Source organism: Astatotilapia calliptera, chromosome 10 (assembly GCF_964374335.1).
Source record: "Astatotilapia calliptera chromosome 10, fAstCal68.1, whole genome shotgun sequence".
In the NCBI taxonomy this organism is placed as follows: domain Eukaryota; kingdom Metazoa; phylum Chordata; class Actinopteri; order Cichliformes; family Cichlidae; genus Astatotilapia; species Astatotilapia calliptera.
Window position 1 is genome coordinate 18,739,802 of NC_137431.1, and position 27,898 is coordinate 18,767,699.

Genomic DNA, 27,898 nt, shown 5'->3' on the forward strand with positions numbered 1-27,898 from the left:
TTCTGGTTTATATTTTGTTTATTGTTGTTTTATATGTTTTGTTTTATATTTTGTTTTCCATGATTTTCCTCTCTGGTTTGGTTGTTTTATTGATAATTTGTCATCGCAGCTGATGTTAATTCCCTGAGTTTCAGATTTCCTGCCCTCTTGTGTTTCCAGTGTCTGTGTTTCTCTGTTAGATGTTAGTTACCTTTTTATTTTGATAGTCTCTCCTTTTGTGAGTTTCACTTGTGTTTTCCTTTTTTTTCGCATCTCCGATTAGTCTTGTGTTTTTAAATCCTCCCTCTGTTGTGCTCTTTGTCGTGTTGTATTGTTGGTACTCGGTTCTTCTCCTCTCGTGTGTCTTCATGTTTGGATTTTTTTACTAGATTTCAAAAATAAAGATCTGTTTATTTCACGAGTCTACATCTGGATCCGCCGCCACACATAATACAACAATTCTTAATGTCAGTAACTCAACAAAAAATAAAAAGGCTTTGTTAAATGTTCCTGAATATTTATTTCAACATTACGAAAAAACCTCAAAAGTTAATTTAAAGACATGGCAGATTTTCAGTTAACACGCCAACATTTCCACACAATGGATGAAACATTACATTTTAATTCATCTCGTCACCTCTGATGGCAACTCTTTAACTGACCCACATTCGCACAGTGCTGCCGTTCACACATCAAAAATAAAGTTCTGCTTACTTCAACTGAACCTCAGATTTTCAGATTTATTCAAAGAAAATAGACAAAAATATGCACACGTGGAATTTACTGTACAGATAAATAGTCTTCACAGTGTGCATTTCAGAATCTTTCTGTATAGTGATGACATATGAAATGGTAATTAGTGTACTTTATGAGACTGATCTCAAATCGTCTTTTTTCAGGTTTCAGACCGAACCCCCCCCCAAAATAAATAAATAATCTAATTTTACAACACAAAGTTAACAAGTTTTCACAATCCAGGCAACAGCTAGTCTTTAACCAAGAAATAGGAAAAAATTATCATGTCCTCCAACTTTTGTCTATGCTGACCAGAAAATACGTCAAAACTGGACAAATTCACACAAATCGCTGTCCGATTTTGTGTAATAGTCTGTGGGGTTTGGGGCTTTAATTTTGCCCTTTTGGACAGGTTTTCAGCTGTTCTGTGTTTGATTCCAGTTTTTCTTTGCTTTATTATTCCAAGTATATTAGTTTGACTTCTTGGTCCTTAAGCAGAAAAAGCTGATGACTGCAGTCGTCAGGCATTCTTTGGCTTTGTTGAACTTCCTCTGTTGATACCCTTCTGTTTGTTACCTGGAGTTTTCAGATGCCGAGTGTGTTTTGGACTTTTGCTTGTGACCAGAGATGGGCAGTAACATATTAACGAGTAAAGTAAGTAAAGTAAAGTAACGAGTAAAGAGGTGACAATAGAGTTGAGAGTGACGGGACTTAGTGCTGCGGAATCTTTGATTTTATTCATTTTTTGCTGTTTTACTTGCATCTATCTGAAAAAGCGAGTGTAAACACAAAACATTATTTTTATTTTATATGCTGGAATATGCAGAAAATAGGTTTAAATGTTAAACAAATTTCTTCAAGTCAAAGACTGTTGCATATAATTTAATTTTTGTCTGATGCAATGTGCATAAAGTCAAAAGATTAAAACTAATAAAAAGTTTTAAAAACAGACTTTTTCATTTGATTACATTTTATATGATGGATTATGCAGAAATAAATAGAATTGGGCAGAAAGGTCTAGTGCTTTATTATGTTTTTGTTTTTTTTAAAGTAACTAAATAATAAAGTAACTCATTACTTTTGAAAATAAGTAATCAGTAAAGTAACAGGATTACATTCTTGGAGAAGTTTTTTTTTCAACTAATTACTATTTTTAAGTAACTTGACCAACACTGCTTGTGACCTATTAATATTTTGTTTGTTTACTTTGTCCGACTCTGGATCCTAATTCTGCAAAATATCACATGTTGGGCAAATTCCTCCTCACTTTACCATCATCACAAAGTGCATTCATCAAACTTTTAGTCTGAAGTCCATTACTCACAGAGTGCGTTGCAAATAAACAATGGTTAAATGTCCAGATTCAAACGTGTCGCGTAATGTATATAGCATGTCGAATGCGTTGCGTTTTTGCTGAAAATTTGTCCTACAAAAAAAAACGTACAGTGAAAAACAGAAGTCAACATCAAGCAATGATGAGCCGAACCTTTTCTAAAGAAGAAAAGGAAGAGACTAAGAATTTGGTTCAATCCACGTCTTACAAGAAGGCAGCAGCAGGGAGAATTTCATGCTTTGATCCAGGAGTTGAAGCTGTATCACCACCACTTTCGTACATTTCGAGCTCTTGTTGGCAGAGTTGAAACTGTGGAGGTAGAGAAATAATATCAATGAGCTGAATGACCCACAGCAGCGACTAGCTTTGTGTCTGAGGTAAAATAGTATTATTTTACTCCTTGGACCAGTGTGTGTACTGAGCTACGGAGCATTTGTTGCCAAATGCAGCGGTGGGATTCGTCAGATCTGTTTATTGGGATCTCAAAAGTCTACACACCAATGTCAAAACAAATGTGGCAAATTCCCCACATTATCTGGATGTTACAGCAGCCTTAACAGTGGTTACTGATTCTTGTCTACGACATACTTACTGCATAAACACAGTTTCTACAGTTCATCTCGTGGTCGCGTGTCCTGCAGCCAGTATCTGTAGACAGCCACGGGATCTACATTCCAGTGCTTGTGGAAGGAGATGGCGTGCTGCGTGGAGATCATTTCCTCGGAGTAGTCATCTGGTCGGGCCTGAAATATCAAGGACAAGCGGTTTGTCTGTCTGTGCGTGTGCCCCGCACGCCTATCCACAGAACAAGGATATCTGTATTATCTCAAAGAGCCAGCAGTAAACGCATAATCATAAGTTAAACTATAATTAACAGGCAGAAAACACATGAATAAAATTCAAAAAGCCCCACCAGTTTAATTACAAAGCTGCAAGCTTCTGGGACAAAATGATTAATGTCTCAATTATTTTTCTACGTGGCAAACATTGTTTCTCTCGGGTTGCGAGGTTCAGCACTCTGTTAGGAAAGCAGAACCACATGGCATTCTCTGGGTCTCTCTAATTGACCTTCATTTAAACAAGGCAAACAGGAAGAGAGTATCACACTCTGCATCATCTGGTCCTAAGTAAAGGTTAATGTCTTCATTAACACTTGGGGCAATTTGGGCTCATTTAAGTGGCGTCTCTGTGCATTTAATCAAGGTGTGAGTCACTTCGCAAAAGCAAGAAAACAAAGACAGAAATGGTTTGAAAGGCTCTTCTTCTATTCTCCTACCCACACATCTTAAACTTTAGCACTTTGGATTTATTTTTACTAAACAGCCTCATATTAAATTGGTGCTCCAGTAAATGAAAACATTACAATAGATTTTAAGTTCATAAGCAGCTGCTCTTAAAAAAACGATTCCTATTTAAGTCAAGCAGATATTTACTGTTTAATTAAAACTTCATGCTTTACATCTGTCACACATTTTCTGTGTTCAGCTGACCTGCTTAAACAGACCAAATTAATTTACGCATTGCTTTCCCAGGAAGTTTTAGACCCATTTCTGTAATATACTTACATATCTATATTATTGCTAATATATATTGTAATATATCTATATCACTAAAGCACTTCTGGATGGATGCAAACTGCATTTCGTTGCCCTGTACCTGTGCATGTGCAATGACAATAAAGTTGAATTCTATTCTATTCTATTTTACAACTCTCATAAAAATAAAAACAACGTCATCAAGAGAGCTGTTCACCGTGACAAGAACACGTGCGTGTTGCTCTCTACCTGGTGGAATAGTGGACTGTGTGTAATGGGAACACCGAGCGTAGTGAAGCACCTGCCCAGCACCATGTCATCAGGAGCATCATCGCTGTAGCAACCACAACTACTGGAAAGTAGCCTGGACACCGCCGTCCTGCTGAGCACCATCCTTCACACACACACACACACACACACACACACACACACACACACACACACACACACACACACACACACACACACACACACACACACACACACACACACAGTGTTCAGTGTGTAGTGCTCCCTCTGTTATGTTCTTACTATGTAGGCATATTAGGTATGTATACATTAACCCCTCCAAAAACTATTTTTATTTTAGTCATCAGTTAAAGATTTTCAACAAGAACAAATGTGCAAAAAACATTTGACTGGATTACATAATGCACAGAAGAATGTGGTTATATTATTATCAGTATTTAATTCAAAGCTGACATGAAAACTGCAAGGAAAGCCAAAGGTTTTGGGACAAACCCCGTGTAAGAAGCATAGAGTTTGTATTGCAACATTTATTTTTGCTTTATTGCAACACTGGTAAATCCTCACACAGCCTAACAGCTTTAACTCCCTTTTACTATGGTCTGGCTCTTTTAATGCAAATTGAGACCAAAGCCAACGGAGAAGTACAATGTAACAGAAAAAAAATTACTGGTTCCAGCTAATATGGGCCTTGATGCCATGCCTTGCTTGTATCTGATTGTAGCTATGTAATAGCTAAGGTACAACTATTGCCTCTAATGTTAAATAAAGAAAAATCAGTAATGTTCAAATTTTCACACAAGGTTTTGCATGTTTTGGCTCAACAATCATTAACACCGACAACCCAAAAATATCATCTGACCCAGCCTCACCCTCCTCCTCCGGTGGTGTAGCTGTATCCCTTCTGGGTCAAGCCATAGCCATATCTTTCCCCCAGGCTCACTGCTTCCTTTGGGTCATAGCAACGCAGCAACTGTCTCAACCGGGGTAAACTGTTGGTGGACCAAGAGAGAGAAAGTTTGCATAGCATACGTAGTACCTACATGCCTACAATAAAATATTAGTTATGTCCATGTCTCATCTCCAGTCCCCTTTTCCCTCTGTATGTTTTTACAGTGTCCGTGTTCCTCGTCCGTCCGTCACGTTAAGTCCACATCTACGTCTGTCGTGTGTTTCACGTCTATGTCGTCAGGCTCGCATTGCCATGTCTGCGTCTCGTTATGTTTCCTGTTTTATTTTGAAGAGGTCTGTCCCATGTTCATTGAGTTTAGTTTCCCTCTCCCTGTCGCGTCATTATGTTCATTCCAATTAGCTGTGTTCCACGTGTGTTTCCTTTCTCCTCGTCTGCCTCGTATGTATTTATGTAGTCTGCTGTCATGCATTCATTGTCAGGTCGTCTGTTGTTTCAAGCCATGTTTCCGGGTTTCATGTATCCATGTCCTGGTTTGTTCATGTCAAAGTTTTTCATGTTCTATTTTAGTTTACCCAGTTTAGGTTAATGCTTAGTTTTGCATCGGTTTGCCTTGCCCTTTGTCTGTACCTTTTCATCAGCCTTATAAAACAGCTCGCCTTTTGTTAAATCAAATTACGTTCCATGTTCCATTGTGTGTGCGTTTGGGTCCACTATTCAAAGGCCACGCAGTGTGCTTCAGCCAGATTGTGACATTGTGGAAGTTAATCTTAGTAACAACAAGTAACAACATTATGATATAAGGATCAATTGAAAGGCAGCAACCCAAACAGACATGTTTTCTATGCTACAGTATACATTAGAGGTGGGAATCACTATACATCCCACGATACGATATTCTCACAATACTTAACGCACGATACAATATTATTGCAATTTTTTAAAATATTTTGCGATATTCAGATTCTGTACATAAAGGTAAACTTTATCAATATTCATTTTATCTAATATCAAAGTCTCACACTCAGTCTTTCTCTCATTTCAGTCAGTTTTATTGTTGACAAACTGAACGGTTTGTATTACAGTCTAGTCCAACTTAACTGAATGTAACCATCTGGTACAATTATAGCTATTCTGAACTATGCAATTTATGAAAACTGCAGCCCATTCAGCAATTGAAGAATTTGAAAGTAAATTAAAACAAAATATAATTTTACATTAAATAAAAAAGTTTTAAACTTAATTAAAATAAAACATGTCTTAAATTAAAATAAGTAAACTCTTATGTTTATTGCTGCCATAAAAAAAGTTAAACACATTTGGACAGTGAAGGAATGTCAGGATTGTTGCTCAGAAAAAGTCTCTGAAGTCAGAGCACAAAAACCTTTTTTGTAACAAAATATCGATTTCTGCTGTCCTTTTATCGATACATTATTAGCAAACAAAATATCACGATACTACACAGAATCGATTTTTCCCCCCACTCCTAGTATACATATACACTATAAATAGAAAAAAGTACTGGGCCAGTTTTTTGCTCATGCCAGAGGATGTTTGGAGCCCTGCAGTTATTGAGTGTCGGAGACCACAGCGTTCGATGAGTCTGCACTGTAACTTTACGTGGTTTCTGCTACGGCTGAGCTGCTGTGGTTCCTGATTACTTGCATTTTGCAATAATAGTATTTACAGTTGATTGTGGATTACCTAAGAGGCAAGAAATGCCCCACACTGACTTTTTTCAACTGTGGCATCCTATTTTAAGGCGTGACGCTCAAATCCAGTGTGCAGGGCTACATGTTTGATTTTATACAACAGTGTAAATGATACTAAAAACAGTTGAATTGAAACATTAGACATTAGACATTAGACATTGTGGCCATATATTCAGGATAGGAGGATACACAAGATTAACATTGGGGACTTTTTTGCAAACTTCACTACAATACTTCTTTTTTTTTGCATTTCATATTAAATATGCAGATTAGAATGGAAAAAGTACATCATAAACCTTTTTATAAACAACTTTCATGATTATAGTTACTGGCTGACTGGCTGTAGCTTTTTATTTTATTCATAACATTGTATTGTGATATATATGGGCTCAAAATGTGGTCATAAATATTTTGTACTTGTAAAAAAGATTTGTATGTGTAAAAAAGATTTGTGTGTGCGTAAAAAAGATTTGTATGTGTAAAAAGAATTTGTGTGTGCGTAAAAAAGATTTGTATGTGTAAAAAAGATTTGTGTGTGCGTAAAAAAGATTTGTATGTGTAAAAAAGATTTGTGTGTGCGTAAAAAAGATTTGTATGTGTAAAAAAGATTTGTGCGTGCGTAAAAAAGATTTGTGTGTGGACTTAGAAAAAAAACCCCTGCAAGTTACAAGTACGGATTTTGACCCTATTTTTCTTCCTTTCATCTGATTGGTCAATGTCATGTCAATCACAAATGTAACAATCCAATCAGAGAACAGATGGGTTTGGCTGTCGGGGGGGCGCTTTTTTGAACTGCAGGTCCTTGAAGGGTGATACAGTTTGAAGCTGGAGGATCGCTATATAAATATCCGATAGCAGCTAGGTCCCCTAACTTTCAGTAGCTGTTGAAAGGAAAAAGTTGTGGTATATCAGTGGCTAGAAATACCATTATTACTTTAGGATTAGTTTAACACAAAGTCAGGGCTGACCCAGGACCATTGCTGTGAGTCACAGTGCGCAGCATAAAAGTCCTTTCACATCGGACGCAGGATGTGCTGCTAATGCTAACTAAAAGCAAAGGATCCAGAATTTGTTACGCTGGCTGCTGGGCTCTGTGGGTTTTTGCAGCAGCTCTACCTGTACTAGATGCACCTGCTCCTTGTCTTTTCTATCTCTGACTTTATGTACTCTACAAGAGTTTGTTTTTTTTGCTGGTTCTTCAAATGTTCAATAAAAACATGTATGCTAATTCATAACGAAGAAAGCTTTGTAATGAAGACTGTCACATTTTGAGCCCATAGATATATCAATGTATTAATTTCTGTGTGTGTTAAATAAAGAGAAAAAATATTTTCCAGCTTACCTGATGAGAGTATCATCATCAACGATGAGCAGCCAATCGGCTTTCGGCACAGCTTTGCCTAAAAACCGCCTCAAGATTGCAAACGTCTTCCCACAGTGTCCTTTAGGGGAATAAAATATACAGAAGAAAATGTGAAAAAGATTCAACATCACATTCAATAACAGCTCGAGCTGATTTATTTTGGTTGATAATCATGTCAAGGTCATGACCTTTGGATGAGCTGTCCTCTCTTAGTGCACTTGTTAATGTTGTGTTTCAATAAAATGGAAGAAAATGTTTACAAAATGATAAAAAATGGGGAGAATTGGAAGAATGAGCAAAAGCACCTGCATGTGTGTGAAATGACAAAGTAGAGCCAAGAAAAGGTTGTGGACAAAGTGCAAGAGGAGAAAGCATAGATATGAGGAATAGATGGATGTGCAACTCCCTTCCATGTGAATGGACTTCAAGTAAAGCACAAAGGTGCATCTCAGACAAGAGTGATATCATTAGAGAGATAAAACTGGTGTCCGTGTCTTTTTCACAGAAGCTCTGTTTAGTATTTTTTGCTCGAGCGCCTATTATGACAAAGATTAGGTGACATACACACTTCTTTTCACCGCTAACAGCCAGTTAACTGATTAAATCAGACTGTCTTTTGATTTGTCTGCTCATAGACTGACTGTGGTGCACTTCAAATGTGTAAGGAAATATGGAGCTCGATACTTCAGTCCTCAGGAAAGGAGCTATTACATCCTGTGATTAGCCAGCTGTGCAGAGGTGAGCCAGGGACCAGGAGCTTTAAATTTTCCTTCATTAACTTTAACACTTGCAGCTTTTATGCCTGCAGCTCAGGGCAACATTGTGCTCCAGTATCCCCAAATGTGTTCCATGTTTCACTGAGCATGATCAGACGACACTTGCATAAATGCTGATACAAATCAGGCACAATGTTTGCCATATTTCTCAGCATACCAGCATCTCCTAAATAGTACGAAACATAAAGTGCATTTTTGGCTTATGACCAACTCTGCCTTTCTTATTGTCATGTAGGTAGTTTCGTGATGACTTTATTAATGCATATTCTGGAGTGTCTACACAATCTGACTAGTCTTCCCAACAATTTTAAGCTACAAATGATCTTCATCTGACCTCTGACAGGGGACACATCTCTGTGCTTGTTCCGTTAGACCTCAGCGCAGCATTCAATACCAATGACCCCAATATGTGACCACAGAGATTAGAACACAACATAGATTCATAGCTATCTGATAGATTCCAATTTGTTCATGTAAACGGGGAGTTTTCCTAAAAGCCGGATCCGTACACTATATTGCTATTATATATTTGTCTGCTGTCACATGCATATGAACTTGACAACCCATTCTTAATCCATAGGGTTTACTATGATGCCGGCCCACCCTTTGGAGATATAATAGCTTTAACACTTCTGGGAAGGCTTTTCACAAAGTTTAAAAGTTTGGTTATTGGACTTTAAGTGATGTACAGTTGTGTTCAAAATAATAGCAGTCCAATGTGACTAACCAGAGTTGTGGTAAATGGCCTGTATTTGTACAGGGAGTGCAGAATTATTAGGCAAATGAGTATTTTGTCCACATCATCCTCTTCATGCATGTTGTCTTACTCCAAGCTGTATAGGCTCGAAAGCCTACTACCAATTAAGCATATTAGGTGATGTGCATCTCTGTAATGAGAAGGGGTGTGGTCTAATGACATCAACACCCTATATCAGGTGTGCATAATTATTAGGCAACGTCCTTTCCTTTGGCAAAATGGGTCAAAAGAAGGACTTGACAGACTCAGAAAAGTCAAAAATAGTGAGATATCTTGCAGAGGGATGCAGCAGTCTCAAAATTGCTTCTGAAGCGTGATCATCGAACAATCAAGCGTTTCATTCAAAATAGTCAACAGGGTCGCAAGAAGCGTGTGGAAAAACCAAGGCACAAAATAACTGCCCATGAACTGAGAAAAGTCAAGCGTGCAGCTGCCAAGATGCCACTTGCCACCAGTTTGGCCATATTTCAGAGCTGCAACATCACTGGAGTGCCCAAAAGCACAAGGTGTGCAATACTCAGAGACATGGCCAAGGTAAGAAAGGCTGAAAGACAACCACCACTGAACAAGACACACAAGCTGAAACGTCAAGACTGGGCCAAGAAATATCTCAAGACTGATTTTTCTAAGGTTTTATGGACTGATGAAATGAGAGTGAGTCTTGATGGGCCAGATGGATGGGCCCGTGGCTGGATTGGTAAAGGGCAGAGAGCTCCAGTCCGACTCAGACGCCAGCAAGGTGGAGGTGGAGTACTGGTTTGGGCTGGTATCATCAAAGATGAGCTTGTGGGGCCTTTTTGGGTTGAGGATGGAGTCAAGCTCAACTCCCAGTCCTACTGCCAGTTTCTGGAAGACACCTTGTTCAAGCAGTGGTACAGGAAGAAGTCTGCATCCTTCAAGAAAAACATGATTTTCATGCAGGACAATGCTCCATCACACGCGTCCAAGTACTCCACAGTGTGGCTGGCAAGAAAAACTAATGACATGGCCTCCTTGTTCACCTGATCTGAACCCCATTGAGAACCTGTGGTCCATCATCAAATGTGAGATTTACAAGGAGGGAAAACAGTACACCTCTCTGAACAGTGTCTGGGAGGCTGTGGTTGCTGCTGCACGCAATGTTGATGGTGAACAGATCAAAACACTGACAGAATCCAGGGATGGCAGGCTTTTGAGTGTCCTTGCAAAGAAAGGTGGCTATATTGGTCGCTGATTTGTTTTTGTTTTGTTTTTGAATGTCAGAAACGTATATTTGTGAATGTGGAGATGTTATATTGGTTTCACTGGTAAAAATAAATAATTGAAATGGGTATATATTTGTTTTTTGTTAAGTTGCCTAATAATTATGCACAGTAATAGTCACCTGCACACACAGATATCCCCCTAAAATAGCTAAAACTAAAAACAAACTAAAAACTACTTCCAAAAACATTCAGCTTTGATTTTAATGAGTTTTTTGGGTTCATTGAGAACATGGTTGTTGTTCAATAATAAAATTATTCCTCAAAAATACAACTTTCCTAATAATTCTGCACTCCCTGTATAGCGCTTTACAAGTCCCTAAGGACTCCAAAGCGCTTTACACATTCATTCATCCACCCATTCACACACACATTCACACACTGGTGATGGCAAGCTACATTGTAGCCACAGCCACCCTGGGGCGCACTGACAGAGGCGAGGCTGCCGGACACTGGCGCCACCGGGCCCTTTGACCACCACCAGTAGGCAACTGGTGAAGCGTTTTGCCCAAGGACACAACGACCAAGACTGTCAGTTCGAGCCGAGCCACGATCTTTTTGGTAGAAATCGTATTATTACATGGCAAATAATTTACCAGTAGGTGTAGTAGAGTCAGAGAGACCAACAGACCCAACATTCATGATATGGATGCACCTGAGTCTGTGTAATTAAATAATTAAGTGAAAGGGGCATGTTCAAAATAATAGCAGTATGGAGTCCAATCAGTAAGGTCATTCATTATGTGAAGAAACAGGTGTCATTCACATGGAACTTATTTAAGCATGAAGCCAGCACGTGTTTTACATGCAATTCTCTCTGAAAACCTGAGAAAGATGGGTCGTGCCCGACATTGTTCAGAACACCATGCTTTAATCAAAACATTGATTGTAGAGGGGAAAACATGTAAAGAAGTGCAGAAAATGATAGGCTGCTCAGCTAAAACGATCTCCAATGCTTTAAAATGCAAAGCCAAACCAGAGAGACGTGGAAGAAAACTGAAGACTACCATCTGAAAGGAATGAACAATAGCCAGGAGGGCAAAGACTCAGTCAATGATCAGCTCCAGGAAGATCAGAGTAGAGCAGGGCGATACGACCAAAAATATTTATCACGATAAACATTTGAAAATTTGCGATAATGATATAACTGACGATATAATTGACATTAGACAAAATACTTTACAACTCCACAACTTTACTAGTGCAAAAAACCCATTAATGTATTTTCACTTAAACAAGCAGCTGTTTTTTATGGAAGCCCGTTTCCGCCACTAAAAAAAAAAAAAGCTAGTATCCATAACTCGAAATTTCGAGTTATTTTCTCGAAATTTCGAGTTAGCTCTGCCAATCAAAAATATACGTGAATGAGGTCGCTTTCTTGTTACCCGGAAGCATATGGCGCAGGACCGCGCACTCAAAAACGGATCCCAACAAATTAAAGTATGTTTGCTGATAGTAACACCATGTGATTCAGCTAATAACACAGGGATTTCATCATTTGTGAAGCCAGGCTGAAAACACTCAGCAATCTGTGCATTCACGACTGGATGTAATACCGGTAGCTTAGCTGTAGCATTTGTAGCTGAGGGCTTCAGCTTCCGGGTAACATGGAAATGACGTCATTCACGTAGATTACTGATTGGCAGCGCTAACTCGAAATTTCGAGTTGCTTTTCTCAAATTTTTGAGTTAATATGTCGAAATTTCGAGAAAATAACTCGAAATTTCGAGAAAATAACTCGAAATTTTGAGTTATGGATCCTTTTTCCTTTTTTTTGTGGCGGAAACGGGCTTCCATAGTTTTTTATGTGCATTAAGGTTACATAAAAATTTAACAGTGCAAATGCAAATTCCTTGCTGACAGTTTAACCAAAAGGCATTTCCAGTGGAAACTGGCTGACATATTCTCAGCATAACCATGTATAATATCCACAAAACCTAAAAAGAGGTTATACACACACAATACGGTGCATCACATGATTGTTGGGGTTTCATTCTAATATTGTAGACTCTTTACTTTACAATATAAACCTCCTTGAGGTGACTGTTGTGAATTGATGCTGTATGAATAAAATGTAATTGAATATTCTGATCTGTATCCAGCAGTTATCAGTAAAAATTGTTGCTGCTAATGAACTTACCCCTCTCAGTATTGGACACTCCCAAACTGACTGTTGGTATGGAGGCATCAGTAACATCGCTATAATACTCTAAAAACCCAGACTCTTTCTCCCAGGTCGCCTTCACCACTGGTACTGTGGAAATGAATGGGGAAAGATAACCGAACCTGCAACAACATTAAGCCTTCACCACTGAGCTGTAGACACATACAAACAGATATATATACAGTAGCTATGACTAGTGAAGCACTGATTGATGGCAGGCAAAGCTTCTATTTAATTAATAGACTATAATTTATAGTCTTTAGTCTTTAGACATGACACAAAAAACCTACAAAGTAATAACTTAAAAGTGATCCATGATAAGGGGGACTCATCTTACCTTAATTTATTCTGAAACACATCCACTAATTATTCACTTGTACAGAGCATCAGTGCTTTGAATAATTGCACAAATTATTACAAATACAAAAACTTTAATATACTGAAATATATTATTATATCTGAGTTGCATTGTTATTATTCCTGTGTGTCTCAATCACTCTCAATTACCTGTGTGTGTGTGTATATATATATATATATATATATTTATATATTAGGGGTGCAACGATATTCGTATCGATATTGAACCGTTCGATACAGTGCTTTCGGTTCGGTACGCATATGTATCGAACAATACAACATTTGTAATTTATTTTATCAATTTTCCTTCTGACGATGCTGTCTGTGTTGAGCGCTCAGTGAATCTGTGTTCGACTACTCCGCCTAGGCTGCACTGTCCAGCGCAGATCCACTGAGCGCTCAACACAGACAGCATAGTCAGAAGGAAGAGCGCAGGGCACCTCCCCCACCCTCATTCAGATCTGGCGTTTGGAATTATTTTGGTTTTCATGTGACGTATGACCCTGAAGGTAAGCGAGTCATGGACTAAAGTAAAACAGTATGTTGGATGTGCCATGCAATGCTCAATTACATGGGTGTGAACTAGTGTGCTAGCGCAGTTAGCTCGTTAACGTGTTGGCCGTCTAGCCCCATGCACAGAGCGATCGGCGGTAGCTCGTTAACGGAGATTTGCCGTGTTGTGGCGTTAAGGTCATTTCAACGAGATTAACCTGAAAGCACTAGTGGGAACACAACGAATATGACTGCACATTTACACCGACATCATCCTAGTGCAAAGACAAGTGGAAGCAGACAAAAAAAAGCAAGCATGCTACTAACTTTAGCCGAGTCATTTAGACAGCTGTTAGCACATGATTCTCCTTATGCTGCTGAGAATATAGCCCAGAAGAAGCGGATAGTATAGCTTTTATTTTGGAAAGAGCCATTTCTCTGTAATAAACTCTCTTTTCCAAAGATGAGTGATTCCTCAATCAGATACAGGGCTTGCAATATCGCTAGCCCGACGTCCCGGAGCTAGCGATTTTTTTCAGTCGGGCTACCAAAATCTATCTCTGCCCTGCCCGTCGGGCTATTGTAGGAAAAATATATGTCAATGCTTTTGCATTCTTTCAGAAATGTAGCTGGGTAATTATGTCATTGGCATCGGTGAGCCACTGTCAATATGTGACATATTGAAGTCGCGTTTGAATTTGCGCTCGTTTTTTTGCTTTCACTTTGCAATCGTGCGAACTGTGTATAGAGAGCGACAGCACTGATCTGTGAGTGATGATAATTTGTGCACCAATTCCTCTGACATCGTCTTATTAATCGTTAGCTTACTATGCAAACATGACAAGTGAAATCTCCCGCAGCTTACACATGTGAGAGGTTGATCGCGCAGAGAATCGCTGAGCTTATGTGAGTGAGTGTGTAAAAGCATTTCAGTTCTGCTGAGCCAAATAAGACAGGTCAGGGTGAAGAAGTGACAGCCAAAGAAAAGCTTACCACAAAACGGAGAAGTTATGACAAATCAGACTATAAGGCAAAAAGAAAGTGCAGCTTTATGGTTTCATGGACAAAAGAATTTCTGTGGCTGCGATATGACGAGCTAAATAACCAGGGCTGCACATAAGTGGTCCGCAGGTGCGCATTCGCTGTCAAAATAAAAAACACGCACAAGGGTTAGGGTTAAATTTAAAAACTGTACTTTTGAGTTAAAATATATATTTATAATTTTAATAAATGACAAATTAAAAATGCATGAACATTTTTTTGTATCGAAAAAATATCGAACCGTGACACCAAAGTATCGAACCGAACCGTGAATTTTGTGTATCGTTGCACCCCTAATATATATATATATATATATATATATATATATATAATTCTGTAACTCTGTAACTTCTGTCGGTGCTGTGCTTTTTTGGAAATCGAATTTCCCAGAGGAACCCACCCGAGGGATTAATAAAGTTCTATCTAATCTAATCTAATCTAATCTAAAGTATACTTGTACTTTAAGGTTCTTTCTATTATTTGAGATAGCTAGAGCTGTAGCTAGAAGATATATTTTAGATAACCAAATGTATTGAATGTTAAATAATTAATTTAGATTAACAAATTTTGAATTAGTATATGTGTGCTTACTGACATGATGGATCTTGTTACCTACTTACACCTCTGCAGAACAAAGTATTGTTAATTTGTCCGAAGTTGTACACACACCTCGATCTGAGTGGAACTTTTGGCAAGTTTTCACAGCAACAAATACATCATTCTTCGACACTGGATGCCCCTAAAATAAGAGAGAAAGAGAAAAAGTGTCTGCCTTCATTGGGGGAAAAAAAGCACTGTAGCCATCAATGGGTAAAAAAAATGTGCTTCAGAATATGTGTTTCATATCAGCAATACATGTAATGTCTACATAATATCGCATATGCTCAACTCGTCTTATGTTTCAGATGCATAAAAATCATGTAGCAGAGATTTATACTCGATCTGTTCAAATAGTTTTTAAAGCATTCAGTGCAGGTAGCTGTGCACTTGATTTCCATTAACCCTTCAGATTAAATCAGCTCACTTGCTCACAGAAATTTCTGTTTGCATTCCCATACAGCAGACTTTGGCAGTGGCATAAAGGGCTGACTTCAGTCTAACTAATATGGACAGCTCAGCTGTAATTTGTTGTGACTTAAAGTGATGGATTACTGCACACTGGAAAAAGGTCCAACGCGTTTAGCCAGTTTTTCCTGTGCTCATATTTGACAATTTAAACTAAATAAGAGGAATATCTTAAGATTTCATTGAGTTTGTTGAGTAAACAATGAACGTTACGTATTATTGCCAAGATGTTAGCGATAATAAAACAGTCTTGCCGCATACGTGAGTCAAAAATAACTATTGTTGACTTAGAAAAAAAAATCTACAGGTAGCTGTCATAACAGATTTGGTTTTACACCAAAGTTCACACAAAATGAGAAGAACTGAAATGAAAGTTATATCTAGAATAACCAGACAGAGTGAAGCTGTTACATACGCAGTCGGGCAGGTAGGTTGTAAACGCGGTAGCACAGCCGTCTCTCGGCTGTGTGCAAAACTCTGGAACTGCTGTCAGCTTTGGGCCATGTCCTTCCTCCCAAATAAACAAAGCAATCTAGAAAAACAGAACATGCATGAAGACAAATTCAAAGGTTAAAGTGTTTTGTCACTATATTCAAATTAGTGATGGTAAACTTGACAAATAAGTAAAAAGGCACAAAAAAAAAAAAAGTCAAATAAGGAAACAGTAAAGATAAATTCCAGTCTGGTCTCAGATATTAACAACAGCTAATCCAGGTCCTTTAAACTTTAAACGTGTTTTTACTTCCACTACTTTCTCTGTCAGCATTTGGTCTGACCTGGAAGACTGTGACATTGTGTTAACACACACCTGAATGCTCAGAGCAGCAAACCACCAAAACTTCTGCTTTTTTAAAGGTGCTCAAACTTGCTGATGATTATAAATTAAAGTGCATTTCAGCTGCACCTGGTTGCTACTTACCCTCTTAATTCTTATGGAAGCAGTAGGGGTGTACTTAAGTTTTTCACAGGACTGTAAATGCTAACTGCTCCAGTGATGTGTTGAAAAATAATAAACGATCTACCAAAGCTGCAGATCAAAAGCTACGGGGAGGAAATGCTGTTATAATGTACTTTAGCTCAGCTCGTAGACTGAAAGACACTGATTTCAATTTTCACAGAAGAAGAAGCACAAAGTTGAACTGAACCAGTTTTTGTTTGGTTATAATTGATTTAAACGCTCCAAGAAAGTGACAAAGTACCTCATGCTTCAGGTCGATTGTAAAATCTGACTTGAGATTCTCAGACCGTATCCGCTCTGTGAGTCTGAAACACATGAAGGTTGAAGAAAGAAGGTAACAAAGCACAGATGAAATGAGCAGGTTCCCATATTATATAATGAAATTAACAACAATGACTGAAAGTTACTCAGTTATTATTTTGCAGGAAAGCAGCCAATCAGAAGTCAACCTTGAAGGGTAGGCGATTTTAAAGGTAGAAAGAGACGGTGGACAAAGTAAGGGCCTGCAACAAATCCTAATATAAAATATATAAGATGTATTTTACACTGTGAGTGAAGCAACAGGTAATGGTTAAGATTAGGGATGGGTACCGGTGTCCGGTGCCATGATGGCACCGGTTCTGACATAAACGGTAGTAACCAGACCGAAAAGCAGCGCACATTTCGGTGCTTTATTTCTGTGATACACTTCTAGCCAATAATTTTACGTTTCCGAGGATAGTAGGCGGGTCCAGGTACGTACGTTCTTTTAGAGCAGAGCTACAGATTAAAATGTCCAAGGCGAAGAGGTCAAAAGTCTGGCTGTACTTCACAGCAAAATATGCAAACTCAGCAGCCTGCAACAAGTACTTTAAGCTGATACTGTGATACTGTCAAAGGAGGTAACACCTCGAATCCGATGAAACACCTGGCGACGCATAGCGTTTTTTTTAAAAGCCCAGAAATGCGCCGTATGATAGCTTGCTGCGAGACCTCACACCGAGCGCATCTACTGTGCGTGGGTTGCCTGTTATCTGACCCGGAGTTAGCAATATCCCCCAAAAACCCCGAAGAGGAGAGTCCTGGCCCCTAGCCCTGCCAGTGTAGCAGAAATGATGACGGATGATGATGCAGCAGGAGCCGTTCTTCTCTGCGTGAGTAGCTTAATGTTCGTGTGTAATTTACGTTGAGTAGGCTAACCACGTTATTACATTAATGCATGTATAGTGAACTAGCAAACATCATCATAGCTACATGCGGCTGTCTTCTTGTTTGATGGCAGATACTCCTTTCACCCTGGCCAAAAAGGCTAAAATGACCAAAGAAAAAGTGGAAAACAGCTAAACATGAGAGGTTTAGGACAAAGTTTGTGTTTTTTCCATTGTTTAAGCACTGCTTCCAGCCAAGAGTGATGCCATATATGCCCCATAGCTGCAGAAAAGGCTAACATTGTTATCTTTTTACAAAAAACCAGCTGAACATGAGAGGCTTTTGGACCAATTTTGTGTTCTCCATTCTTTAAGCACCGGTTTGAGCACCGTTTGAGCACCGGCACCGTTTCAAAAGTACCGATTTGGCACCGGTATCGGATAAAACCTAAACGATACCCATCCCTAGTTAAGATTGCAGCTGATAACTTTTTTCTTAGTGGGACAAAAAATAAGTGCTGCATTAAAAGTCATTCTGGGAACATTTCTTTTTTAAAAGATTTATTTTTAGCCGTGCCTTTTCTTTCTCATCTTTTCTTTTTTGTTTTTGTTACTGTAAACTGTCTCCCTCACTCTTGTAGGTCCTTATTTTTATTGGCTGAATTTAGCTTAGTCTTTACAATTAACAGATGTCTTATTAGAAAGCTTATAAAGGTCTGCTAAATGTGTAAAAGAAGAGAGGAGAGCAACACAGGGACTCACTTTAATCTTTACGCTCACCTCTTGAGCAGCGGCGCACTGAGAGCCCAGCCTGCTGTGGTGTCAGGGTAACTGAAGGAACTGGGGTCCTCAGAGAAGGCATAGTGGTGAATGATGGAGGCCTCGTTGTCATGGAGACGCTTACCCAAAAACCACTCCTGTATTGCAAAAAGATCACCATGATCATCATTTTATGCATAGCAATTGAGTGCACAGTCACTACTGTTATTGAGGTGCTTGTGTGTGTGTGTGTGTGTGTGTGTGTGTGTGTGTGTGTGTGTGTGTGTGTGTGTGTGTGTGTGTGTGTGTGTGTATCCCACCTCTTGAGCTGGATATCTGTTGAGGACCTCCAGCAGAGCAGACAGTGTGACTTTGGTTTCCTCCTCTATGAAGAACAACCAGGAAGCTGAATGTCCATATTTGACAAAGAGCCTGAGAAGATTGACAACTTAACAATGCCAAACCATCAAGGTTAAATAAGCTGTCATGCAACGTAATTTTAATAAGTTACTCATCTTCATTTGAGTGCTCAACACTCACCGAGGAAGTGCAGGGAGGATACTCCAGTCCCCTTCATACTGTGACAGCTCATGGAGAAGAACAATCACTGGAACTCCCTGCATGGCACATAAGAGCTGAATCATCCTGCAGTCACATGAAAAACACTGAGCTGAACCCCTACAGAAGCATTTTAATGATTCATTTATGATGATTTCAGTTTCTCTGCATAAGCATCTTATGTCCCCACTATGTCCCATAGTTTACTAGTACGGGTAGTACCAATACATCAAATAACATATTTCGCATACATATGATGACCGTAGTCTTACAACAGACAAACGCACAAAACACCAGAACTACAAAGGTGTAAATAAATGCAAATGTGGACTAAATTTCTATTTCAAACACCTAAACTTTAATGAATGCAGATTTAAATCAATCAAAAACAATACGTTGAAGCCCATTGCTTTGTTATATTAGCTAGCATTTTTCTTTAAAACATAGTGATTCATCAGTACTGTATGTCAACTTCAAACTTATGTTACAGGATGGATATTTAAACTTTTTATTTATTTACTGGAAAAGTTCTAGTGACCTACCCTGCAGCTCTGTTGGAGTCGTTTTTGGATGTTTCTCTGATATATTTACCTTAAATGTTATTTTTTGAGTTTTTTTCTGAGTTCAAGATTTGGTTTTGTTTTGTGTCTCAATTGTTTCTTACTTTGGCTCTTTTGTAATGTTTGTAAGATTCCTATTTTTCCTTTGTCATCATCATATCCTCCAGCAGTCTGTTTGTATTCTACGTTCTTCTTCTCTGGTTGAGTCTTATTTTTATCTTTTGTTTTCCCTTTCTGTTTCTGTTTCCAGAGCTGTGTCCTTGTGTCGGTCTGGTCTCTGCATCCTGCGTCTGTATTTGTGTCAAGCTGGTGTTTCTGTTCCCACGTTCTGTTTCTTCTTCTTTTATTCTGGTGTCTATTCTTCTTCTTGTATCTTGTGCCTAATTCTACTTCCTCTGTCTTGTCATCTGAAATGAGTCCCAGCTGGGCTCTCGCCTGTTCCCTCGCCTCTCGTTATCCTGTGTGTATCTTGCTAATTTTGAGTTTTTTGCATTTTGCGCACAGTTTTCATAAGCTCAGTAATAAAGCTGCCTTTTATTTTATCCCTCATTCCCGAGTCCTGCCTGCCAAAATGTTTCATGACATTAAAATGTAACTCAAATTCCACCATCTGGGAACACAGACATCTGAAATATGACAAGAGGCACAACTTGACCTGAAGAGAGGTAACAGCAAGTTCCATTTATAGGTTTTGACAGGATTTTGAGTGCAATAAAATGGCTTTCCAAAAGTGTTTGGGACATCCCAGTCACTTTATGGGATTTGCCAGTTTTATTCCATACTTCAAAAGAGTCATAGTAGAGAATTTGGGGGAGCTACCATGTGATGTCAGTCAATTTCAATAACCAGAAGAAGCTGCTTCTTATTCAAATTCATAAACTGGTTCTGGTTTTGATTTTACTGAACTCCTAACATCTGTTGCAGCTTTGGTAGAGTGCCATCAAGACTACATTATGTAGTAAATCCTTAAGTATTTAATCTGCGTCCATTTTTCAAATTAAAAAAAGTTAGTATGGTTTCAATTAAAATCAAACATATAATCAACACTTTATTTCTGATAATTAAAAAATTTTTAGACAAAAAAATGCTTTTTTTTCTCCCTAAAATCATTACTTCAGTAACTTAGTTCTCAGTGAAGAAGAGTTCAGGAAACAATCTTGCAGACACCCTCTGCAGCAGGTTTCAGTATAGTGGGATTTGTGCTACTTCATATAGAGCCTATAGTCTCGGCGATTACAAGCTCAGAATGAGACTAGAAAATAGAGGATTCGTACAGTCATAAGTCTTTTCCATGTAGCTATTTAAATTGGTTGTAAAGAAGCAATTGGGAGGAATAACTGATGTATGGGTCAACTGAAGTGAAAGCTGGTGCAGAGATTAAGCCCCTCGTTACATATGTTGTTACAGAACCAGGAGACTAAAAGGCCTTTAACTGTCTGGCAGCAAGAGAGGTGTGCAAGCTATTAAGTTATGTCAAGTGTGCAAATTGATTTATGCAAGATGAACGGCTGCTACAAAACATGACCTATGACCAAAATAAAATGCTCCACTCTGTTGTAAATTTATGTCCGACCACACGGATGTTCTTTGCCAGTATATTGAATAAAGCAATTATCTGATGTTCCATTTACAAAGCTTGGTTTGATGATTCCCCCTCTCCTTCATTTTGTACAATCATACAATCTTCAGACTGAAAGAGCATATGACAGCGCTAAACACCTCCTCATTTAAAAAAGGACACAACACTTTTCCAAAACTGTTATAAAGGTCACTCAGACATGTTGCTCTACGTACAAGTGGGCTGTGTGTTTTAGTAAAGAACTTTCTCACTTGTAAGTTGAAGCGCTGTTTTCTGGTGAATTAAAACCTGAGATGCTATTGATGATATTTTAGTCACATTTTGACCACCACCATTAATTGCTGCAGGAAAAAAGCCTGCAAGAGAGTTAAACAACAAGCTGGCAGGACATCAGAGTCAGCATTTAAACCGTGCCGTCAGTGAAAATCAACATCAGCAGAAAAGTCACCTTAAACAAGGATTACGCAACCGCTTTAAGGTCTTTATGCTGCAATAAGCATCAAATCAAAAGCTTTCAGTTCCAATCACACCCTTCCAGCTTTTGTGAAGAAATGACATTATATCCATGAAAAGTCATCAGATTAACAAGATTCCTACAAGCATGGTGCTGCACCCATATCCGTCAAACAGTCTCATTTCCAACTACTTTCACTGAACCTTAGACGAAACATTATAGAGATGCACAAAGCTTGAAAAGCCTTTCTAAGGACCTGTGTGTTCTCCCACCTACGAAACTGTCTACAAAAGGCAGATGGTTTTTGTAGACAGCACATGGAGACAAAGAATAGGTAGAGCTATTTTGGACCTGTGCAGCTGAGGGATAGCGCATATATACTGGACAAAGACATTAAAGATAGAGGTGCCAAGCAGTAAGAAAAGAGGAAGGCCACAAAGAAGATTCATTGATGCAGTGAAGGAGGCCAGAGATAGAGACTTTACTAATGCCGCACTGAGGAAATTCACTTGTTAAAGCAGCACAAAGGCCAAATGTCTTACAGCCAATTTAGAATCACCAATCAACCTGGGAGGAAGCCAGAGTACCAGGAGCGAGGGAAAGGATAACATGTTTAAATGTTACATAGAATGGCTCCAGCCAATCACAATGCTGGAACTCTTTTAGTTTTTTCCAAAAACTAAAAGTAAAGCATATTTTTCTGGGGTTTTTTTAAAACATTGATTTCATTAGTAACTCACCAACATTCATCGCCCTTTTCTATTTTACGCCTTCACTACAGTTTTCGATCACCACCTGCTCTTTAAAAAAAGGGTGAAAGTGAAGATTTTACGATTTAGCTTTGGAAATCTTTTCACAGAGCCCCTGCTGCTTGAATTTTTTACCATTTCTTGCAATCAGGCAGTTTTTCCTCAATTTAAACTGCAGGTAAAGAGAAAACATCAGACTCATATTTCACAGTACCAATTCATCTCAAAGGAAAATAAACATCTACATCTACTGCACCCCATCACATCCATAAACCTGTCATCTCATTTCACTGGTAACAAAATACTTTTGAGAGATACCCTGCAGGCAGGTACCATTAAACGCTTACTGCATGAAAACAGTGAGCCTGGCTTCCTTCAGAGGCTCTGTGGAAAGGAGGACATCTATTGGTGCCATGTTAATACCGCAACAAAGCATAAATCAGTTTTAACATTTTTTGACACCTAATAAAAGCTAAAGTACTTAAAGGATTGCTGTCCTGTCCTGCTGGCACAGTAAAGTGCAATCATAAAACAGGCATAAGAATCAGCCATAAAAATCCACCATAGAAACTAAAGTAGCTCACTTATGAGCTTTAAACTAAGCAAGCGTGGAGGTGGCTTTATGTTTTGTCCATTAACACCAGTGATGCTTATCGATACAAAAAACCCCTGAGAAATAAATTGTATTCTAATTAGACAAAATTCACCCATTAAAGCTTTAAAATTATGGTGTAAAGTGTAAATGAACCATTGGATTTAATGAACGCCTATGGCAGCAATAACCTCCAAATTGTGTTTCAATTATCTGCGGATTAGACCTGCACGATGCTCAGGAGGACTGTTGCGTTTTACACAACTGCTTAAGCTCACCCATAATGGAGTCAATACATCAGCATCTGCAGTTGAATGCGGTCTGTGTGTGTGTTTAGGTTTACTTTGTTTGGAGTAATCGTCCACCTGAATCACCAAGGCCCAGAAACAGCAAAGCAGCCCTAAATGATGATGCTCTCTCTGCTGTACTGCATCAACGTGACGGTGTTTTCATGCTGGGATGCTGGCGTCTCTTTATGCCATACGCAGTAATGTGTTTTTTCCACCTTGTTTGCCTTTTTAGTTAAAATACACTATATCTGTCCCGTTTGTAGCAACCGAAAATAAAATAAATTCATAATTATAATAAAGGTCAATCAAATGGACCAATATGGCAAGGCCATGATGATCCACTTGGTAAAATAAATCCGCTTGGCATCTTTCTTGGCCTTAAGACAACAATTCTGATGGCTAAAGATCCAAACGGGACACAAAAAATGAAAAAATAAAATAAAATAAAATACACTATTGCAATTTTTAATTAGAGGTTGACCTGGAGATTTTCAAGACAAGTTTATGTAAGAACCTGCCCCCAAATGTCAAAACAAGCATCTAATTAGGAGAAAACTCTTGTAATCTTTTAAACTGACTTGAGTAATAGTTCTCCAGCTTTTCTTTCTTTGGACATTGGCTGCTTTTTCACACATTTTCAATGCAGACCTTGTACCTGACCATTTTCACAGGAATGTTTGTTTCTTCTTGTTGAGTCATTCAATACTGCACACAAGCATATAAGCACCCAAGTGAAGGGATGTAACAGTTTTGTGTCTATACATAACAAACAAATTTTGACATTTGATCCATCCACTGTTCACTGAAGCCTCTACAGAAATGGTCTGAGTGGAAGGGTGGCTGCCAAGAAGCCATTTTCAAAGAAAGGAAACAGGGAGAAAAGGCTGAGATGTGCCAAATTATGCAAACCTGACCTGAAAATCAGTGGCGACAGATCTGATGGCGTGATGAATCCAAATTTTAAAATCACTTAATTAATTAATTAATTAATTAATTAGGTTAATGATTTAATGAGTCACCAAACATCCAAAGAACAGCTTTCTATGTCCTTTAAGAAGCCTGGAGAACTATTCCTGTAGACTACTTAAAGAAATTACAAGAAAGCTTGGCTAAGAGAGTTCAGGCTGGAGTTTTTTTTAGCCTGTCTTCATGTCTGGCAGCTTTTGCAATCAGAATCAGGATCTAAATGAACTGTTGTGCCAAACATATTTGCTTTTCCAAGACGAGCTCTGGAGTCTTTAGGCCCCCTTTTGTTTGTGTTTTCTTTCTTTCTTTATTCATTTCTACTATTACTCACATGAGTGCATGTCTAATACAGCATTGCCAGAGTTGACAAGCACAAGAAAAAGAGCAAGAAAAAAAGGGAGGGGAAATAGATGAAATGAAAAGGACAAGAGGACAGAGCACAAGTGAAAAAGCATGATGGGCCTCCAAGTGCTGCACCTGTAAGAATAAACATGCAAAAAAGTAGCACCTGGATGGATGGATACACAAACTAACAATTTTGGTAATAACGGCCCCATCAGACAGAGAAAGACCCAGGAGACCCAGGCATCTGCTGCTCCCACAGAGTACTGAAGAGCCGAGACCACATCTCGATGACAACTGTGTGCACATAGCAGCAGAGGAAGGAAGTGGGCCCCAGATGGAGCCCTTAGAGCCAAAGAGCAAGGCCCCCAGAGACCCAGAGACGGCAGGCAGCCCATGCCACCAAAGACAAAAACAGGGCCTCAGATGCCTGAGAACCGCCCAACTCTCAGCAGAGCCCCCAACTGCACTGAAGAGGCCACCCTGGACCACAACCTCCAAAGGAGTGGGCCAACAAGTACGGCAAAACATCAAGCCATGCACCCTGGAACCAAAAGTACTTACATCCCGGGGGAGGGGCAAGGCCACCCTCCTCAACCATGTCCCACAGGGGCCAAGGGTCACCCAGGCTGAGCCATACATAAACACACCTACACATATACAGACACACACAGACCACTCACACACACACACAAGGACACACAACCATCACTATCAACCCCCCTGTGAACAGATGTGACCCCGAACCAATCGGGCTGTGTTAAAGAATAAAAATGGTCGTATCAAATATTGACTTTCAAGCTCATTAGAATCATGCAATCTCTGTTTTTGACTTATCTACTGTATCTCCATGTATGCTCGCACATGTTTCAATAAATCACTTGTAGAGAAATGTAAGTATAAGAAAAAAACCCCATCTTGGCTGTCAATCTCATTCTGCACTGGGAAGATGGTTGATACAGGATGATGGCACGGAGATTCATTTCCCTCTGAAGTCGGCTGCTGCTGCTGATTTTCAGTAACATCAGGAAGTTAGTTCCTTTAGAATACGAGCCAAGAGCCCAAAAAACTGAAGAAAGCCACAACATCTGCTCAAGATGGCTGATGGTTGATGAGAGCTTTTGTAACGGGAGATAGCCTTTGTCTTCACTGCCTCTCTCAGACACTCATCCAAGAGGCTTCTTCTGTAGTTCTAACACCTGCAGAAACCTCTTGGATGAGCAGTGACATCTTCACAAGCTTAAAGAAGTCCAGTCGTCTTCTTTTTAATCTTCTAAGAGGTTCCAATCAAAGCGAGCACTCTGACCATCACTGACCATGACACTGTCATGAGTAGAGCCTGCTTGTAGCGCCTCATTACTTCACCTTATGATTGCAAATGACTTCAAATGGTTAACTTCCTTTATTCATTATCACTGTAAATGAATTCACATAAACGATTATAGCAGATTTTTATAACATAAGAAGAATGTTGATATTTTCTTATGGAGACTATACTCAGCGTGCCTTCTGTACAATACATGTATGAGCGTGTACAGGAAAATAGGAAGATTATAACAAAGCATGGCAGATGTTACCTGCCCAAGTCGGGCTGCCTGCTGCAGAATCTCCACTTTCCTTTGACCACTGCGACGGGCATGGTAGGAGTTCCTCTGGCTCTGGATCACTATCATTACGTCCTCCAGCTCTGTGAAAAGACATGCATGGAATATGTATCCTGATGACTGGTTAAGAAAACAAAGAGGAAGCGCTAATCCTTTCATCCTTTCATGTTCGAATTTAAACTCATCTACAATATTTCAAAGTACGCTCTTAGACACATTATTATAAGATGCGCTATAGAACTTGTTTATTTCCCAAATAGTTGTACAAAATGTTAGATCGCCCTCTCACTCACCGACAGAGTGTTTCCTGCGCTCTGCTGCCTGTGGACAGTCAGAGAGATTGACAAAAACACATTGCTGAGGCACGTGGCAAAGCATTAATTTACAACAAGAAACTAAAAAGCAGCACTTACATGATCAGGCCCTGTGTGTTTGTCTCCAGCAAAGACGTCTTGGTATGGAAAGAAAAGACAACTGAACAATTATTTGTGAGGAGACAAAAAATATCTTTTTTTGATTTTTCAGTTTAAATCAAACCAGTACCTACACTCAATGGCCACTTCATTAGGTGCACCTGTTTAACTGTTTATCCAGTCAGCAAGTCATGTCAGAGGTCAGAGGAGAATGGCCAGACTGCTTTGAGCTGATAGAAAGGTAACGGTAACTTACGTAACCTGTTACTATCGAGGTATGCACAAGAGCTTTTCTGAACACACAACCTTGAAGCAGATGGGCGGCAGCAGCAGAGACCGCACCGAGTAACACTGTTGTCAGCTAAGAACAAGAAACTGAGGCTCCAATTAAACACGGGCTCAGACAAGAGAAGATTAGAAAACTGTTGCCTAGTTTGACGGGTCTTGATTTTTACTATGACATTTGGATGGTAGTTGTATACAACTAAACTAAAACGACTTTTTCTGGTAATAAAAGAGAACAATTATAAAGTGTAGAAATTATCAGCATGTATCAGCATGTTTTTTAAGACACCTTCAGCTTCATTTGCAGCCCCCCACGCTTCGGCAGACCTGTCAGCAACCACAGCGGATGATAACGATACCTGCGCATTAATACCATTTCCTCTTTTGATTTTAAAAATAAAACCATGCGCTATATCTCTCACTTTCTTTAGAAAGACAGAAAAACAGAACAAATGTCATTATGACTTTACGTTAAAATTTGACAAGGTTAAAAATGACCTTGGTTCATAATTTTTAATGCAGAGTTAAACAACGTTATATTTCACTACTTTCAAAGAACAACTCAAAGCCACTTCCGGCTGCTGACACAGTGTGTCCAGCTTTGTGTGGCGGGTAAGCTAACTGCACCCCTGCCTCGGATCTGCAGACGTTTCACTTCACTTACCGAGACAAATGAGAAGCACAGCGACCAGTCTGCATCCGTAAAACATATCACGGTGTGACATGACTCCTAGTGGTACTGGTTCAATCACCGTGTTTCCATGGCGAACTGAAGAAATCGGTTTGCTACATCTCTGTACCGGAGGCGTGAGCTTTCATGTAGTGGCAGTTAGTGCGGAGCTGTAGCGACCTCTAGCGGACAACAAATGAGTAGTTTGGTTTTCGATGTCTGGTATTGGATCGGATTGTTACAGAAACGGGATATAATATAAATAATTGTCTCTGGTCACAGTAAA

General features: G+C 39.2%; 1 protein-coding gene across 3 annotated transcripts; it reads right to left on the minus strand.

The window, feature by feature from the left end:
- Positions 1–475: 475 nt before the first annotated feature.
- b3glctb (beta 3-glucosyltransferase b) lies at positions 476–27,787 on the minus strand. Of its 3 annotated transcripts, none has more exons than XM_026182975.2 (16): positions 27,607–27,787; positions 26,658–26,695; positions 26,538–26,565; positions 26,218–26,327; positions 19,091–19,167; positions 18,871–18,982; positions 18,572–18,708; positions 16,906–16,969; positions 16,122–16,238; positions 15,311–15,380; positions 12,728–12,841; positions 7,793–7,892; positions 4,701–4,820; positions 3,832–3,976; positions 2,640–2,790; positions 476–2,356 (listed from the first exon to the last, which is right to left on the minus strand). In XM_026182975.2, exons 1-15 carry the CDS (start codon positions 27,665–27,667, stop codon positions 2,656–2,658), a joined length of 1,428 nt encoding a protein of 475 aa, XP_026038760.1. In that variant the 5' UTR covers positions 27,668–27,787; the 3' UTR covers positions 476–2,356; positions 2,640–2,655. The 3 variants fall into 3 exon arrangements, with proteins under 3 accessions (XP_026038760.1, XP_026038761.1, XP_080163265.1); XM_026182976.2 differs by having other exon boundaries at positions 19,091–19,195; positions 27,607–27,678; XM_080307139.1 differs by lacking the exon at positions 27,607–27,787 and adding an exon at positions 26,792–27,222.
- Between the last annotated feature and the right edge of the window lie 111 nt (positions 27,788–27,898).

Excerpts from the sequence above, each read along its gene's own strand:
- b3glctb (XM_026182975.2), bottom strand. The coding sequence starts at position 27,667 with ATGTCACACCGTGATATGTTTTACGGATGCAGACTGGTCGCTGTGCTT. Across the intron at positions 26,696-27,606 it reads TGTGCTTCTCATTTGTCTCG|ACGTCTTTGCTGGAGACAAA; the intron begins GTAAGTGAAGTG and ends TTCCATACCAAG. Across the intron at positions 16,970-18,571 it reads AGTGCGCCGCTGCTCAAGAG|ACTCACAGAGCGGATACGGT; the intron begins GTGAGCGTAAAG and ends CATGTGTTTCAG.